Below are 18230 nucleotides of genomic sequence, written 5' to 3' on the forward strand. Positions count from 1 at the left end.
CAGATGTAGAATTAATTTACAAAATTAACATTTATTTTAGTTATTATTCTGATGCAATGTTGTTATTCCTCATCGTTTTTGGAATCAATAAACTCTTTATTATTTTCCTCTTTATTCCCATTCACTTCTTTAACAGCTGGAACCTCTAGACTTGCTCTAGGCTTAGCACCTTTTCGCTCAGGTAATGTTTCCATTATAGCTTCAGTCCATGGCTTGCCTTCAGCAACACGCAACAGTATTTCAAAAACTAGAATTGTACAGTTGTTTTGGTTATGAAAAATATTTCTTCATGGAATATCTCGGTATATTAAATTACCGTGAAATGTGCTCAACACCGCACGTGTTTTCATATTCACGTGTTCGCTCAATGGCAGTCGCGCTGTACGCAGCCCCATTTCCGTCGCTCTTTTATGACACAAACCTTTATGATGATTATGATCAACCAGACCTCCAATCACATATACAGCTTCCGCTTCAATACGATCTAACACTGTATCCGATTCACAAGTGAGGTACACTATGTTGTCCTTTGGAAAAATATCTTGGTGTGTTTTGTCGAAATGGTATTTCAAATGCCAGTTCTCCCAGCCATCATTTCGTTTAAGGCTGGTGTGAATTCGACCGTCTGTTTTGATGCCAGTTACGTGCAGCTGACCAGGGCATTTGGAACGACGATTTATTGTATAAATACGCAGGCACTGTTTGATACATTTCGCCACGTCGCGATCGTGCATCAAGTCATCGTAGTCCAAATCGATTGCTACACTAAGCGTCCCCGACTGGAGTTGTCGCTTCTTTAACTCTTTTCGTGAAGGTCCGGAACGTATTGTTAGTCCTTGAGCCTGTGCCTCAAGTCGCTTTTGTTTTTGTCTTTCACGCTCTTTCAGCCGACGTACTTTTTTTAACTGCTCATATTTTTCCAATCGTTTCTGCTTTTTCAGTTGGTTTTTGCTTAATGGAGTTGGTGGTGTTTCGCCAGGTCCCCGTAATTTGGTTTCACTTCTCGACTCATTTTCCTCTTGCGCATGGCTTTCGTCATCTGCAATTTTCTTTAATTTGGTTTGGGGCTCTGATACTTCTTCCGGCATTATTGTTTTTATATTTGATTCGTTCAATGGGTTTTACAAAATCAGCTGACCGAAATATGTGGAGCATAAGTTGGTGCAGAATGAAAGCAGATATGTTAAAAGCATTAGGAAAATTATCCATTAGCGGTATTCACGAATCAGAACAACGGCCGTATTAAAAAGGTAAAAATAAAAACAGATTTGCTGTAAACAACAGTAAAGCGCATATTAGTCCAAAAAGAGAACAGGTATGTTAAAATCATTTGGAAAATAATGCATTAGCGGCATTCACGAATCAGAACATCCACCCTGTTAAAAAGATAACAAAAAAGATCTGCTCTAAAAAACAACAAAAAACATATCATTTCGTTTGCAACACAACAAATAGGAAGAACATTTTACTTTAGCTATTTTAGCAAAATGTATCTCTGCAAAATTAAGAAGAGAAGGATACTATTTCACAAGGATGCAAGAAAAAAACACACGTAATTTAAAAATCAGACTCTTTTAATATCTACATTTTATATTTGCTGTTTCATTAGCTCTTTTGCAAAGTTGAGAGACTATTAAGCAATACGTTTATGAGTTGTTCAACCATCCTGCTTCTAAACAATTACACCAAGCTAGTTGTCCTGATTCCTGAATACCCCCATTGGTAAGCAAAGAACTTAGTCATAAAGAATGATTTTACGAGCGATTAGTTGGAACAAAAATTATTTGTGAAAAATGTGTCTATCTTGAACAGCCTTTCATGTAAACAACCATCTCTCATCAACTCTCTCGGCGTTACAAAAAATTTGTAATATGGATTTAATTCAATTTATTACTTTAATAACAATCGTCAAGGAAGCCACTCACTACAATTTCACTTCTGAAATAGACTCACATATAGTACAGAATGTACTCAAACCCAAGGTTGCTCGAAGAAAAAGTTGAATGGTTAAAAGTTGGCCGGTCGTAAACATTTTTTAAAATTATTAGTTGAAAGGCCATTTACATCAGGCAATTGTTACTTTAAACTTAAAATTGCTTGCAAAATCGCGTCATGTAAATACCTTGCAATGTTCGCAAAATAACTTAGGTTAGGTTGAAGTGGTTGTCCACTGTAGGACACACCCAGGCTCATGGCCCATTGCGATGCCGCCCTTATCTCTCTTGAAACCAATGTGTACTTTTCAAAAATTTCGTAAGATCCTTAATTTCGACAGAGCCGATATCTTCTAATTCATTAAAGCAATGTCCGCCCAAAATGGTGAGTCTACGTTTGGATAGAGCAGGACAGTGACACAGAAAGTGCGGGATCGTCTCTTCCTTTTACTCGTCTAGACAACTTCTGCAGAAGTCATGTGCTTGCACACCCATTCTCTGGGCGTGCCTACCGATTAGGCAGTGCCCCGTAATAACTGAAATTAGTGTGTTAAGATTGTGCTTATCTCTTCTTACGAGTAGTAGAAGTTCCGTGCATATAGCACTGAGAGTCGGCCACATCTGTCGGGCGATTTTGCAACTGGCTTCATTACGCCATCTTTCATTTACTACTCTTACAATTTCCTCGCGGATACGTAGTCTACATGTTTGCAAGGGTATACCTATATCATAGTCTATGTACTCATCAGTCAATTTGGTACCGATTTTCGCTAGTTCATCGACTCTGCAGTTCCCCTCAATGTCACAATGGCCAGGAACCCATGTTATCATTAGGTGAAATGACTCAGGCATCTCGTTACCTTGGAGGTTATCGACTGTTTGATGAGGGATTTTATCGCCGACTGGCTGTCAGTGAAAATGTAGATGTCATTTCCAGATATCTCATCACTCTGTATCACTGTCGCGGCTTTCATTATTGCTATCAGTTCAGCCTGCAAGACACTACAGTAGTCGGAGAGCCGAAAACTGAAGAAGATCCCCAGATGCTCGGAACATACACCTCCGCCTACCCTGCCATCGAGCTTTGAGCCATCTGTGCATACATGGATGGATTCGCCCTTACATACCACATCCCGTTCCCGCTCTTCCCTCGGGGGTAGGTGGGTCACCGACGTTGTAGTAGCAAGTAAAGGCAGGACTGTATAGTCCACCTGTCCGGGAAGCCCCAACGAGCCGTCCAGGATTTTACCGTGCCCACAGTCTGTGTTTGACCACTTACTTAAAGTGCTGAGCCTTATTGCTGCACTGCGCGAATTATGTATTAAAAGGTTATATCTCTTGAGAGACAAATAACCACAGAGAACTGTAAGTGAGCGAATTATGTTATGGCGAAAATAAAAATTCTTGAGAGCTTTTGGTTTTCGACTCAAACGTTTATTAACTCATTATAGCTTGAATTCGGTCTTAAGACTGAATGTATAATTTTATTTGGCATATGCAAATGCCCTCTTGTTTACGCTTAATGTTGTCAGCTAAGCATTTTGCAACGGAAGCGACGGCGACGCTTACGTTGCTCAAGCTTTTGCAACCTGATCCCTTTTTAAATACTTCTGCAAGATTATGCTGATATCGTCATTATCAGCATTCCCATGCACAAGTATATTTGATTGTGTAACTCGCGCAATGTACTTTATAAACAAAACACGAAAACAAAATTCTTAAATACGTAGTCGTTCGTGATATTTATGGACCTTACTAGGTAAAATATTGATATTTAAAAATTTTGAAATCTGTACCACGATCCGCGAAAAAATATTGAACGTGTATGCTTTATGAATGCTTAATTCGTTAATATACGTCGTTTTTTTTATCACAAGGGACATATAAAGCGAGTTTCTTCAGATATCGTTGTTGACGATACCAAGGGAGGAAATCTATTTGGGGTCAGTTACTTTAACTTTAAGAAACTGCTAGAATTTTGCTGTTTCATTTTTAAAATATTTAATGACATAACACAAGAATTATGTAAATTCTGATGCCACAAATTTTGAACGTGTAATGTTCATCGCACGCGTGATCATCAAGATTTTTTTCGTTATTCCAAATATCGCGAGAATTATTGAACGTGTATCGTTCGCCTAAAAGTTGTATCGTTGTATTTGAATACAGCTCTGGTTCTTCTACCGTACAAGAAATGAAAAGCCGAGCGTGCGTCGTTTTGTGTCGTGCCAAATGTCAAACAATTCGAAACTATAATTAACGGCAGTTGCGTTTTTTCTTTCAATCTAAAATTTTATGAACGGTAGATTTGTTTGCGAAATTTTCAACAATCCGAAAAATTACCATGAGAAATATATTATGTTAATTTAGGTAGTTCATATTGTTAATATATTATCTATATAAAACGTGACGTAAGATAACAATTAAAACGTACAGATTGAAATCGAAACTGCATAACTCCGACATTTTGAAAAAGTACCAAGGCGGCAAAAGAGTGATTAGTAAATTTTCATCTTTTTTTGCGGAAGCTTGCAATAAATAAGAACAGAAAAATTGTCAGTTAATGTATATTCGTGTTACAGTTTGTAATTACTGTTGTGCTGTCGTTTTGTGAAGAAATAAAATTACAAAATTATTTTATAATATAAATTCAAAGTGAGCCTGGCGGTAGTCAGGTAGGCGGCAAAAGGAAAGAAGGAATAAGCTAAGATCCCAAAATTATTCTTTGCTAACATGGAAGTGCGTAACTGGAAAAAAGTTCTTTTACACTGGGTAAGCATTAAAATTGAGTTCACAGTTGCAGTTGTGAAATGAAGCCATGAGATTTATTTATTTTGCACGCCCATTCATGCTCTTTCGTATTCACACAGATACAGGAGTGCGGGTTCGTTCCTGGTAACTATTTTAGCCTGGAACAAACAGATATTGACGAATTCTACAATAAATTTAGCATGAATCATAAATTGGTAAAAAACACAGCACCAGATGGGAATCTAATTGATTTTCTGAAAGGTAATTAATAATTTATAAAACAGCTTAATGAACATTATTTAACTTGCTGCTAACACTTCCAGACCAATACGCGGATTACACGCCCCTGCTGGATGCTGAAAACACACTCAATACAACTGAGTACATTTATGCTTACTCGCTCCTGTTGCATTTTTCCTGCGTAAAATATCCAGAAACAAATTTCCATGATATCTGTAAAAGATTGTCTGTGAATAATCAGCGATATATTGCGGCGTTTTTCAATGAATTGCTAGATTGTCAGTCGATAAGCCGAGATAAGTTGTTGTATGTTATTGCGAGTACATCACTGAAATGTGCAAACACATCGGGGGGCTCTGGTAATGATAGTCACTCGAGCGGCAATAATTCGACTGGCAATAACTTTAATCTCCCCTCATCATCATATCCGCGAATGAGCTCGCCATGTCGAACATCACGCAATGCTTCAGGGAGTAGCAGTCCACGTATGGTGCCACCAACACCAAAATCTGCGATGTTGGAGGAACGAACGCGAGAGCTCTACAATTTGCGGGTAAGCAATCGAAAGATGGGGGATTTAATTTGAAACTATAAAAATTATATGCTGAAATTGTTGCTTTCTAAAGGCTCAATTGGAGACCGAGCGATATGAGAAGGGACTGCTGGAAGTGCAAATAAAACAAAATGAGGATAAAATAAGAAAATTAAGTATGTGATGCGTTATTTTCTTTTACTGTTAAATATTTAACTCCACTGCTTTGTAGATCAAGATCATAAAAAACTGCAGCAAACTATACAAGATTTAAGAAACGATATACTTACGCAAAGTACAGAAAGCAGTTCGCCAAGTAAAGATGGAGAGCAGGTGAGTGCATTTACTATTTTCCATGTATGCTTTTATGTATGTAACAACAAAAAACTTAAAAAGCAACGTTGGTATATTTGAAAGCTACTTTGCAATATTCATGTCCTCATAGAAGCAGAGTATTCCCAATGCAGTTGCAAAAGGAAGGCTGGAACTATAATTATTTATAAACAGTGGTTAAATTTCAAGGGCCGATGTTGAATGTGAACCATACCTAAACGTCAACGACACCGTTGGACTTCTTTCTTTGGGGTTATTTGAAAGAAAAGGTGTACGTCGATAAGCCAGCTACAATTCAAGAGCTAAAGGATGAGATAATTCGACACATTCACGGCATAGAACCTCAATTATGCCTCAGCGTCATCGAAAATTTGGACCATTGGATGGAGGTGTGCCTTTGGCCGATATTTTGTTCCATACGTAATTGAGCCATAGCAATATTATCATAATATAGGGAAATTGCAATAATTTCCTAAAAAAATTTTATTTTATTCAAAATCAACACCGGCCCTTGAAACTTAACCACCCTTTATAATTTCATTTATTATACATTTTTTATACATTTTTTACAAACTTATTTTAAATTTTGTTCAAAACTCCACGTAATTCTTATAAATGCTTAGATGAAACGTCGTCTGTGTAGAGAGCTGACACTAAAAGAGGCGGAAATAGCAAATCTTACTGAAACGCTCGGAAATCTGAATGAAGAAAAATCTTTGGTGCAAGAAAAGGTAGCTAAAAAATAATTTTTTAATATTGATTATTTATAGATACATTTTTTAAATGCATAAATTTATATTTCAGCTTAGTTTCGCTGATAAAAAAATCGTAGTTTGCATGGAACGAATTGCACTACTGGACTTTAAAGTCGATGAGCTTACTGCTGAGTTAGAGGTACTTTTATTAAACATTAGAGTATCAAAAAACTTGTCTCTAAAAAATGGCATTATTTCATTTCCAACAGCAAAAAGAGCAGACCATCAAATATTTAAATGAAAATAAACTTGAACTAGAACAGTTTATTAATGAAACACGTTCAGCGGGGAATTGTTCGCGTCCCGACTATTTAGAAGCTTCATTCTCGCCAATCACCGATGCCAGCGGCAGCTCGACTAGTCCTGAAAATCTTGCACGCTCTGTTGTAGATGTGCAATTGCGCGAGAAGGAGCACGAAAATGCTGAACTACGCGAAGAATTGGACTCGCTGAAGAACAGTAATAAACGCCTTGCCGATTTAATACGCACCTATACGCTGAAGCATGCGCAAGAATTGAATATTTCCACAATTGTGGAAAGAATTACAGCCAAAGAGCAGGAAAGTATAGAGTTTACACCATTTGAACGTCTCGATCATTTGGTCGAATATGTGGATCACATAGATATGCTTTTCAAAGACGAAAAAGGAAAAGCGGAAACCTTACAAGCTGATCTGCAGGCTAAACAAAGGCGAAACGATGAATTGAGTCGCAGGTTAATGGAGTTTGAGAAGGAGATTGCCGTACTTAATAAACAGTTGACTAATTTGAATAATATGAACATGGAATTGGAGCAGGGCAAGAAGCGCATGCACGAAAAACTAGGACGCTATGAACAAGAAAATGTGAAGATAAAGGAACAAAACTTCGCAGTGGTCGATAAGCTGGAGAGTCTAGCCAAAGATTACGACACCTACAAGAATAAGTGTGCCGCGCAGCACCAGGAGTTTGCGGCTCAAATTAGGAAATTGGAAAATGATATAGAAGGACGTGAGAAAACGAATTCATCGCTAAAGAAAGTAAATGACGAACTGAATGTTGAAGTGGTTGCGCTGCGAAAGAAAATCGAAACGTTACAACAAAGTTTGGCAAACAATTCGGATGAGATACGCATATTAAATGAGCGCGTGAAAGGCTACCAAAGCGAATTGGAAGCGCATGATAAAACTGAAAAAATGCTCAAGGAGAAGTATGAAAAGATTCTGGTACAGCACGAAGCCACCAAGCGGGATAGACGTGAGACTGCCGATCATTTGGAAGCGATGCGTAATAAAATAGCTGTGAAAGAATTTGAAATGGGTAAGATTGGCGCTGAAATAATTGAAGTGCGCAAGAAAAATGTCGAACTGGAGACGCGCATCGACACGCTCACGACCGAATTCAAAACGGAGAAGCACAACTCTGAATTGGCCATAAATTCGCGCGATGAACGCATTAGGGAAATCTCAGAAGAGCGCGATAAGTTAGAAGAATGTGCCATCAAATTGAAGAGTGAACAAGAACTGGCCGAAAAGGAATTAAAAGCGTCGAAGGAAGACCTAGGGGCAGCGCTCAAAACGTTCAACGCTTTAGCTGTGCTATTTTGTGCCGATGAAACTGATGCCTCGGTAAACTTGGCGCAAAAACTGGGAGATGTGGTAGCCAATGCGAAGCGCTTACACGAGGACAAACTCGCACTTGATAGCAAATTAGGGTTGTTGAGCGCTAAACACAGCGAGACAGTCTCGAAAATGGTGGCAATGGAAGATGACATGAAGAACCTCATACTGGCCAAGGAGGAATTGGAAATCAACTACAAAGCGCTATTAGAACAGAGTGAGCTGAAGTTGAATCATGCGGAAGCACAACTAAAAATATACGAAGAAGATATAGAAAACATGAAGGAGGCGTTGAAGCAGGTAACCGCAGAGATGGAAAATGCGCTGCAGTCGAACATCGAAGACCACACCGCGCGTGTTATGGAACTTGGAGTTGAGCACGATCATGTTGTCAACTCGCTCAGGGAGGAACTGAACTCGGCTAAAGTGGAACTATGCGCCAAAGAGCACGAGCTGCAGACGCTTTTGGAGGAGAGTAGAGAGGTCAAGAAGAAACTGGACGAGAGCGTACAACGCCTAGAAGCAGTGCAGCAGGAACAGACTCAAATTGGCCAGACCAGCGCTGAAAAGCTTAAATCGCTCGAAGAGCAGATGGAAGTGGTAGTAGGTGAAAATAAAAAACTGCTGCAAGAAATCGACTGCTTCAAAGCCGAGCACGCAAAGGTCAATGAGAAAATCGACCAGGCTGATAACGCTTTGAACGATCTAAACGGGCAGCTGTTGCAGGAGGTCAACAGCAAGCACGAATTGTGCGCGAAACTAGAGGCAAGTGAGTCGCGTCTATATGAAACCGAACAAAAACTCGAGAGCATACTGAAGGAAAAGTCAAATACCATAAATGGACTGAAAACCGCATACGAAAGCCAAACAGCAGTGCTGAAACGTTCTGAAAGCCAATTGAATGCTTTGGAAAAATCGACACTAAAACAAACGCAATCCATTGCTACACTGCAGCAAAGCCTACAAAAGGCCATCGATGAGAAGGAGCGTTTAGCAAAGGATTTTACGTCGGTTTCCTCACAGATGCAGCGCGAACAAGAAGAAAAATCTGCGTTGCTAGCTTCGTTGGAGCAAACTGCAGATCAGTTGAAAATAGCCATTTGCGAGAAGGACCAGAAGGCAATTATATTGGAGAAGAGTTGTGCCGAATTGAATAACCACATCAGAGATGCGAATGAGCTGTGCGCCAAATTGCAAACCGATCTGTCGGAAAAGGAAGCACTAGTGCAGCGTATGCAAGAGGAACAGGAGCACGAGCGCGACAATTGGCAGACGAAATTTTCGGAAATGATGCGCATGTTGACCGAGCAGTCAGTTGAGCAGGAGAACATCGATAGCACTTTGCAGCAGATCACTGCCGCCATAGAGAACCATAATAATTTGGCGGGTGATGGAGACAAGATGCCAGAAGTGGTCGATGAGTGCTTCAAGGTGCCCGAGAATGACAAGGACACGATGCTGGGCAAACTACGCATAGCGCTGAATCGCCTGCTGCATGGCATCTCGCACTTGCATACGCAGCTCGACCAAATCGAACAGAAGCGTCAGGGCGCGGTTGAGGTTTTGGAAAAGGCAAACGATAAATTGAACAGCCAACTACTCAGTCGCAATGCGGAGATCACCGAGTTGCAGCAACAGTTGGTGGGCGAACGTAAGCGCAGCGCCTTGACGGATAGCCTAAAAAGCGAGCTGCACAATTTGAAGGACGCCAGAGAGAAGTTGAAATCACAGGTTGTGCAGTTGGAGCACGAATCGGCCATCGTGAAAGAGCAACATCAAAATGCCGCCGCTGCGTTGGAACGCTTGCAGCAGGAAAAATCAGAGTTGAAGATGGAGTTGCAACGCGCCAATGAAAATGTTACGCGTTTGATACAGGGCAGCGATACGTTGCGGCAGGAGAAGGATTCGCTTGTTGAGCAGTTGCAAGAGTTGCGTCAGCAGCTCACACAAACCAGCGCGCAGCACAGCTCGACTGAGTCGATGGTGAAGAATATTTTGCAGAATTCCACAACATTAGAACGCAAATTGGACTCCACGGAGAAAGAGCTGAAACTGTTGCGCGCGCAATTGCAAACGCTTGGAAGTAAGAAGGAGGAGCTGGCTGCTGAGAACGTGAAATTGCGTGAATCGCAAGAAGCGAGTAAGAAACGCATTGAAAAGATTTCTATAAAGTTGGGTGACACACAGGCGCGTTGCTCAAAGGTGGAACACGAAAATGAGAAATTGAACGAGTCCTTGAATGCGTCAAAGGTAGCTACTGAAAAGTTGAAGCGCGAAAAAACATTGCTAGAGAATGAGAAACAAACACTGCAACGCAGTCAACAGCAGCTCATCAACAAGGTGAATCAACTGGAGCAAATTAAGACATTACTCGAGACGGAGAAAAAGAAACTAGAAACCGCTGAGGCAGATGCCACAGCCAGATTGACAAAACTCGATAAAAATCGTCAGCTGAACGAAGAGAAAATACGAAAATTGAACTATTCGTTGGAGACGACCGAGGCGAGCAATGTGCGCTTGAATCACGAAATTGGTGCCATCAACTCGGAGCTAAACAAATTGAGGCAGACGATTAGTGCCGATCGCACTGCTGAAGATTTGGAGAAAGCCATTCAGGAACGCGACGAAGCGCTGGCACGCGCCAACGAATTCGAAGCGCTTGCCCAAAAGCTACAAACCGATGCTCAACATTTGCAAGAGCAGAATTCCAATATAAACGATCAATTGGCGAAAATTTCATTAGCCCTGCAAATATCACAGGAGAAATGTGAAGCACTGGATCAACAGTTGCGCAACTTGGCGATCGATATGTGTGCGCTGAAGGAGGAAAAAGTCCAGATTGAAACTGAGCATTTGTATACGTGCGCCAAGTTGAAAGAATACGAAATAAATAATGATAATTTGCGTTCGGAGCGCGACGAAAAAGTGCTCACACTCGAAGCCGAAGCAGAGCAACTCCGCAAGGAGTTATGCCGCAAGACCGAAGAGATTTCAACGTTGCAGTGCGAGCGCGACTCTTTGCGCAATGGCAATAAAGAAGAGAGCGTAGAAGTCGTGCAACTGCGTGAACGTTTGCTCGTAGCCGAGGCGTTGGCTGAGTCTGAGAAGAAGGCCAATACACAGTTGCGTATAGATAACCAAATTTTCCAAGCTAAATATCAGGAAATTAAGCAACGTCTACAGGCAAGCGAGGAGCGTATCAAAGAGAATCGCTTGGAAATGGAAGGCAAACTGGAAAAAATGAAAAATAAAATGGTGAGCGAGCAAACATAAATACTAATAAATATGTAGGTATTTGAAGTAATTTATACTCAGTGTTGTATGTTGTAGTTAAATGTTTTGTCACTGTAGTCGAACAACGTCTTTGTGTACTCCAGCAATTCCCACCTGTAGGGACATCACACTGTCAATTTTTGTGAATAGACGTTAGGTAGTTAGGTCTAGAAAGATTATGTTAAACTGTCTGCTGCAAAGCGAATGAACCTGCAAATTAACGGTGTCCTTGGCATTTTTATAATACTTTTCTGTTGCTAGTGCAATAAGCTCGCAATGCGTTTACGAAATTTGAAGTCAAAGGAAAGATCCTACATCAATTGTTGCTATTGACGAAGTTCTGGTAATGCTAAATAAGGCTGGGGTTAAGATAGTAGCATACGCCGATGACTTGGTCCTGATGGTATCGGGACGATTTCCCTCAGTCATGGCTGAGATTTTGGTTAGGTCACTGGCTGTACTCAGTCGCTGGGCTGCAGTAACTTTGTCCTGTCAATGTAGTTTAATCACCGGTCGTCTTCGTCTAGCTCATCTATCGGCCCACCCACTAATCTAACACCCTTCTCCCTCCAACAAAAGTCGCTGGGCTGCCACTTGCGGCCTCCGAGTCAACTCTGACAAAACGGAGCTGGTGCTATTTACCAGAAAATATATACTTGCACCCTTTCGACTTCCCAACTAAAACAGCCATGTTCTCCCGCTCTCATCGGAAGTTGGGTATCTTGGAGTGATACTGGACTCCAAACTCATTGAAAATCGGATAAAGAAGGCCAGTATAGCCTTCAACTCTTGCAAATCTATGTTCGGTAAAAAATGGAGACTCAAGCCACAGGTCGTGCTGTGGATGTACAACGCAGTGGTTTTGCCAATTTTAACGTATGGATGCCGGGTTTGGTGGGAAGCTCTTCGGAAGGACTATAATATCACTAAACTGGGGAGGGGGCAAAGAATTGCAAGCATTTGCATCACCGGAGCATGTAAAACTTGCCCCAGCGCTGCTCTGAATGTCCTTTCGCACTTACTTCCCATCGACTTTTACGTTATTTCTATCACAGCTCAAAGTGCAATCAGATTGAAGGCGGTTGACCTCTGGAGGCAATCTCTCAAGGGACATAGTAGCATTTTCGGGCAGTTAGCACCGTATTTCTCCGAACTTCGAACAGATCTCTCTATCCGCAAACTAGAGTTTGAGGGTCGCGCTATGGCAATCTTTCCAAATAGGCAGGATTGGATCGAGGCGAAAATCTGCACCGAAGCTTGCACCTCTGTGTTCACTGACGGTTCCAAGATGGAATCGGGAGTTGGAGCAGGGGTTTTCTCTAAATCAGACAATTTATGTATATTCTTTAAACTGTCGAATACTGTTAGTGTTTTTCAAGTGACGATGCCATGGTGCAGAACGAAACTAGTAAACTACTGTAAGAAGGAAATCAAATGTCTTGGGTGTGTAGGTAACAATTCTCTAATCGGAGTTCCAGGACATAGGAACATAGAGGGAAATGAAATGTCTGATGAGCTTGCCAGGAAGGGGACTGAATTTGCCTCAGAGACCTCCTATCCCGGCATCGGTATCTCTTTGACAGAAGGGGAACTGCACAAATTATTGCTCACTAAAGCGCATGTGCTATTTTGAAAACCATTTGGCCCCAGTACAATATACAAAGGGTCTCAGAAAGTTCTTTGGACTCCTCCAAATTTGACCCCCATTGCAGAAGCGGTCCCCACAGCGGAGAGAAGGAAACTGTTGAGCAGTTTCTCTGTAAATGTCTGGGTTTGGCAGCAACACGATTCAGATCATTGGGTGCTCCTTTCTTCGACAGCCTGGGGAGGTGCGCCAACCTAAATCCCATCAATCTTCTGATTTTAAATGATTTTGAGTGATAGAAATCTTTATTTTAACCTTTACGCGCTCCATTGCTTGTTTGTTTGTCAGCTGTCTACTGCTGTTCACAAGTGTCAAATATGCTTGACGTATGACGCCTCTCTCTCTCTCTCTGTTTGCCTTGCTCCTATTTTGGGGTCGGCCCTTCTTTCCGTCAGGCAACCGAGGCCGTCATTAATTAAGACTGCATCGTCCGCATCAAGGATATTCCATGGCGATTTGTCTTGAACTTTAGCTCTCAGATGATCCATTACTATGTTAAGAATAAACGGGCTGAGCGCTGAACCTTGGTGCAAACCGACTATCAGTGGGAGCTTTTGTGTTAGTCCGCCAGGTGTACATACTTGCATGGTGGTTTCGTGGTACTGTTCTGGTGTTATTTGGGTCTTAAGGACATCCATACTAATTGCCTAGGCACCTTATCGAAGGGATTCTCTAGATCTAAAAAAACCACATACAAATTTTTTTCCTACTGTGTTTCATAATGGGAGATTCGCACTTCCGAATGTTAGTCATGCACCAACCCATTCAGCTACGGCGGCTCCATAGCCATCACTCATAATTGTTGATAATACTGGCGCTTATTTTAAAAATAGCATCAAATTCATCCTGTCTACCACTATTTTTTACCTTTAATTTTTTGTTACGTTCTGCCGACAAAATCTGTTGTTGTTTTTTTCGGTAAACAAAAATGTGGAAATGTTTTTATTGTTTTGTGAATTAATTTTTGTGAACAAATCTTTAAATTTAAAACTGAATGCGAAGTTGCTGGGCTTTGTCAAGCCTCCTGGGGACACTTCTTCCACCCACGTGAAGGTAGGCTCATTGGAAACATGTTCCGTCAATCTCAATTTTCGCATAATACAGCCGGCAATGTATTTGAGCGCGATCTCGTGTAGCCTATCCAACTCTTCTCCCTGTCGCAGGCCGTTGAGAAATGCTAGCTCGTTGCAAAATCCTCTATGATGTGTCACATAGATGCACTCAGCTTCTTCCGTTTGCACGTTACCATGAGGAACAAGTCTTGCGGTTTGGTGGGCTGTGTTCTTTGTTAAATGAACTGCTGTTAATTTATGTATTTTTAAAGCAACTTAGTAATTTCTTCCGCAACCTATATGTGAAATGAATCGGGCTATTGGAATGTATTTTCAGCCATACTGGTCCTGGATATGCCGTGCAAGTTTTTGCTCAGATAAGATTTAGATTTATTGTAGATTTGCACTTCGATCTGATGGTCTTTGTGCCCTCTTCTCATCACAGTACCTCATCCACACCCAGCCCCTTATTAAACTTAATATAGAGGTTGGACTGAGCGTATATGCCGGCTGCAAATGGCCGAGATATCCCAACCTTTTCCGTACTATAGCACTGCATTGAAGGAGAAGGTGCATTGGTGTCTCCTGGGATTGGTCACAGAAACGACAAGAGTCAGAGGACCATATCCCGATCATGTGCAGTTGACTACTCAATCTGCGATGGCCTGTGGGAATGCCTGTGAGCATTCTCAGTTTATCCTTTGGCAGTTAGGAGACTTTTAAACTCTTAAACTTTTTTGGTGTCGCTCAGAATGGCGATGCGCTTATTCCAGACGTTCCTATCTGAGTTAATCTTTGCACATAGGCACATTATGAGAAATGATTGTTGATTAACTGGGCTGTGGTCAACTTACATAGCTATGCAAAAAAAACGACTGAATGGGGTTCTGTGCATTTTGCTCTATATTTTCGTTAAACATTAAAAAAAATGTGTAGTCCAGCATTTTCAATAATATTGCTAATCCAAGCAGCAGAAGTTAGCGGCAAAAATAATATTATAATCATTTTCGCTTTTACTCCTCTAAAAACTGAACAAGCCGGTGAAATACTGACATCTGCTGACGAAAATATTTCGAAGATCTAAAAGCTTGAACTTTGTTAAATCAAATGTTAGGTCAAATAAAAAATTCTGACTATTTTTTCTTTTCATTTCGATGAAATTATCTTAGCAAAGATTTAAATAAAGTATGCGTCATTTCATACGATAATTTTTGCACATATTTTGTAAAAAACTTGATACACAGCCTCTTTGGTTTTATACCAACAAGAAAATTGTTCGATTTCTTGAAAAGGTGACAAACGTTGGGTGCCAGGTGCAGGTTATACAGTGGATGCGATAGAGCCTCTCATTCAAGTTCCGCAGTTTCTGGCGCGGAACACAACACTATTTTTATCTGGCTGCTCCTGGGCGATTGCTTGCTTCTGATCTGATCACTTGTTGACAGTAGGGGTCAGATTTGAGTGTTTCGTGGTAGTTGGGAGTAACTCGGTAGTAGATGATCCCTTTCCAATCTCACCAAATGCCCTCTCCAAATGCACAGCTAAACTTTAAACCAAATAAGCAGCTAATCTTAACTGATGATTCGGGCTTGGGACGACCTCTTTCATATTCCTGCATTTCAGTAAATAATCGTAGAGTTTAATACGGCCCAAAAGATTGTTTTGCGTAAGTTCGCGTACATAAAGTTTCTTCTGGAGACGAATGAGACCGAAGTTGGAGGAAGTGCTCAAGTGCTTGTCAACCTCCACGATTTTCATTATTTTATCGACATTTTCAACGATTTGATACTTATTGCGTTTATAAATAACAATTTTTTTGGCGACCCGCTGCGGCATTTCGCCGTGGTCGTAGTGAAACTACGTTTTAGGACTTTATTTTGGAACGCTGTTTTACACAACGACTTCATCAAATATGAAACTGAAATACTAAAACTGTTTTGTAGCGACCTTTAAATATATGGTACGACCCAATGCAATGCACTCAGACACAATTAAATCCATTGTACTGCACTCGGATTCCCTTTTTAATCTTCTTTAAAGCTACCCGACCTCCGAAGAAATCTGAATAGATCTTTCGGTGCCAAGAGGCCAACGTGGACGCTTCTTAACACATCAGTGCCAACAACTTCAAGTCTGATTCGAGCGAAGGCGGGGCAGACGCACAGAAAGTGGTCCGCCGTCTCATCCTCCTCTCAACATGCTGGGCAGAGTGCACTGTCTGAGATGCCCACCTTTTCCATGTGCTTTGCCCAAAGTGGCCCGTCATCAGGAAAAACTGCGACAGTCGGTCGGTCATGACAGGTAACATCAGTTTTATCCATCTGCAGCCTCTCTCAGCATGCCAAGCTCGCTTCTTAGAGTTAGAGTCGCCCGTTTGCTAACCGTGGCTTTGATGGCTGCAGAAGGGAGTGGCAGAACGGGCTCCGGCCCAGAGATCTCGGTACCTACGTCTCCCGGGACCCCATCAGGCTATTATAGCTACCGACATAGTTCAGCCTGGATTTACAGGACTCGACTACCCTTGAAGTGGTTGGGGGCTGTCTAAGGCCATGAGCGCAGCTTGGCTGTCGCTGCAGACACATATAGATCTGCCTCTCCATCGGTTTTCCACAACAAAGTTCATCGCTTCTTCAACAGCATATACCTCCGCTTGAAACACAGATGCGTGCATTCTAAGAGCAAATAGTAGTTTTGTCCCGCTGGATTCCACGTAGACCCCAGAGCCAGAGCCGTGCTCGCTGGAGCCATTCGTGAAAATGCGAAAACGGTGTTTGCCGGGCTCATTTTCTTAGTTTGATCACAGTTGAGCCTTTGGCAGCACCAAACTGTATCTCCTGTCAAGCACGACTCTGGATGGCATGGAGTCAAGGGGCATGGCGAGGATTGTTGGATCGAAGTTCATGCCTACTTTATTGTCCAATGCCGGACAGCGGCCGTACGAATTCCCATTGTGCTTCAGCATGAAGATGGCCTTCAAGGCCTCTCCTTGGATGAAAATATCCAGTGGTGGTAGACTAATCAGAGCATCTAATGCCGGGACTGAAGTAGTCCGAAAAGCTCCAACGCAACAGATGGCCACAGTGCGTTGTAGTCTCGATAAGGTACTCCTGACTCCCACTAGAGGGAGTCTACTCATCCAGACCACTGATGCATAGGTGATAGTAGGTCTTATCATCGCCATGTATGTAGATCCATAGGAAGTTTGCATTTGCCATTTGCCGCTATTAAAAAAACTGTTTCTATCTTTAATGATTCACGCAGGTCTGGAAATTTTGAGCCTGTTTATACATATGCTCCATTATATACATACTTATATTATATATTATCTGGGTATTTGTGCGTCGTTTGCGTAAAACTATGCCAAAACATCTATCCAAATAGCTCCACAACCGGGGCGTATTCGTCTTACTTGTGACTTCTCAAAAATTGAAAATATCTCACCGTTTCGAGCTGGTAGATGTTCAAGTGAATTGAATGGTTTCTGAAACCGTTTCGAAAATTGGAAGTGTATTTTTTGGAGGTGGTTTATTGAAGGGCACGAAAAAAGCTGTGGAAAAAAATAAAACTTACAAAATTTATTAAAAATATCGCCTCCCAATACTTGTATAATGCGTGATGTTAGAGTTTAGAACCATATAAATATATTGACATCGCCAAGGGCGTTTCGGAACACCCCATAGAAATACACAAATTTGCTATTTGATTAAAACAACGAACTTTTAGATCCCTTTAGCGTTTTTAAGTTAAATTTTATATTTCCAAAGCACAATTAGCGAAACATCCAATGCCACACATCCACCACATTCACATGCACGCGTTGCTCTCAGTTCACACAGATTTTGAAATATGAAATCTCTTTCTCAACACGATCATCATCCACCAATGCCACTCACCAATGCCACCGCCTCTGTTGCTCTTAAGTTAATTCATCATTATTTTTTCGATTAAATTACTACTTTCATTTAAGCGCATACAGCTTTTCTGACCATAGTTTTTCTTTTCCTTTCTTCTTTTTAAATCGAACTTACAACGCAGACGCAATGTCATAGGTTCGAAATCTATGGGACCAGGACAAAGTGGAAAAATCGATTCAACACCTGTTTCAGATACTTTATTG

At 41.3% G+C, this 18230-nt stretch overlaps 2 protein-coding genes across 4 annotated transcripts in view; one reads left to right on the forward strand and one right to left on the reverse strand.

Moving 5' to 3' along the window:
• Nucleotides 1–1136, reverse strand: LOC129237763 (tRNA methyltransferase 10 homolog A). Its single transcript, XM_054872689.1, has 2 exons — nt 317–1136; nt 1–247 (listed from the first exon to the last, which is right to left on the reverse strand). Exons 1-2 carry the CDS (start codon nt 1086–1088, stop codon nt 63–65), a joined length of 957 nt encoding a protein of 318 aa, XP_054728664.1. The 5' UTR covers nt 1089–1136; the 3' UTR covers nt 1–62.
• Nucleotides 1137–4054: 2918 nt separating this feature from the next.
• The window catches only part of LOC129239516 (GRIP and coiled-coil domain-containing protein 2), a 40067-nt gene continuing 25891 nt past the window's right edge, over nt 4055–18230 (forward strand). The window contains exons 1-8 of one of the 3 annotated variants that reach the window (XM_054875042.1): nt 4055–4706; nt 4805–4946; nt 5009–5478; nt 5552–5633; nt 5690–5790; nt 6414–6521; nt 6595–6684; nt 6755–11398. In XM_054875042.1, the coding sequence (XP_054731017.1) occupies nt 4668–4706; nt 4805–4946; nt 5009–5478; nt 5552–5633; nt 5690–5790; nt 6414–6521; nt 6595–6684; nt 6755–11398 (5676 nt within the window). In that variant the 5' untranslated portion in view covers nt 4055–4667. The remainder of the gene's footprint in view (nt 4707–4804; nt 4947–5008; nt 5479–5551; nt 5634–5689; nt 5791–6413; nt 6522–6594; nt 6685–6754; nt 11399–18230) is intronic. The other 2 variants (XM_054875040.1, XM_054875041.1) reach the window with 2 other exon arrangements.

The sequence above is a fragment of the Anastrepha obliqua genome, chromosome 2 (genome assembly GCF_027943255.1).
Source record: "Anastrepha obliqua isolate idAnaObli1 chromosome 2, idAnaObli1_1.0, whole genome shotgun sequence".
Classification (NCBI taxonomy): domain Eukaryota; kingdom Metazoa; phylum Arthropoda; class Insecta; order Diptera; family Tephritidae; genus Anastrepha; species Anastrepha obliqua.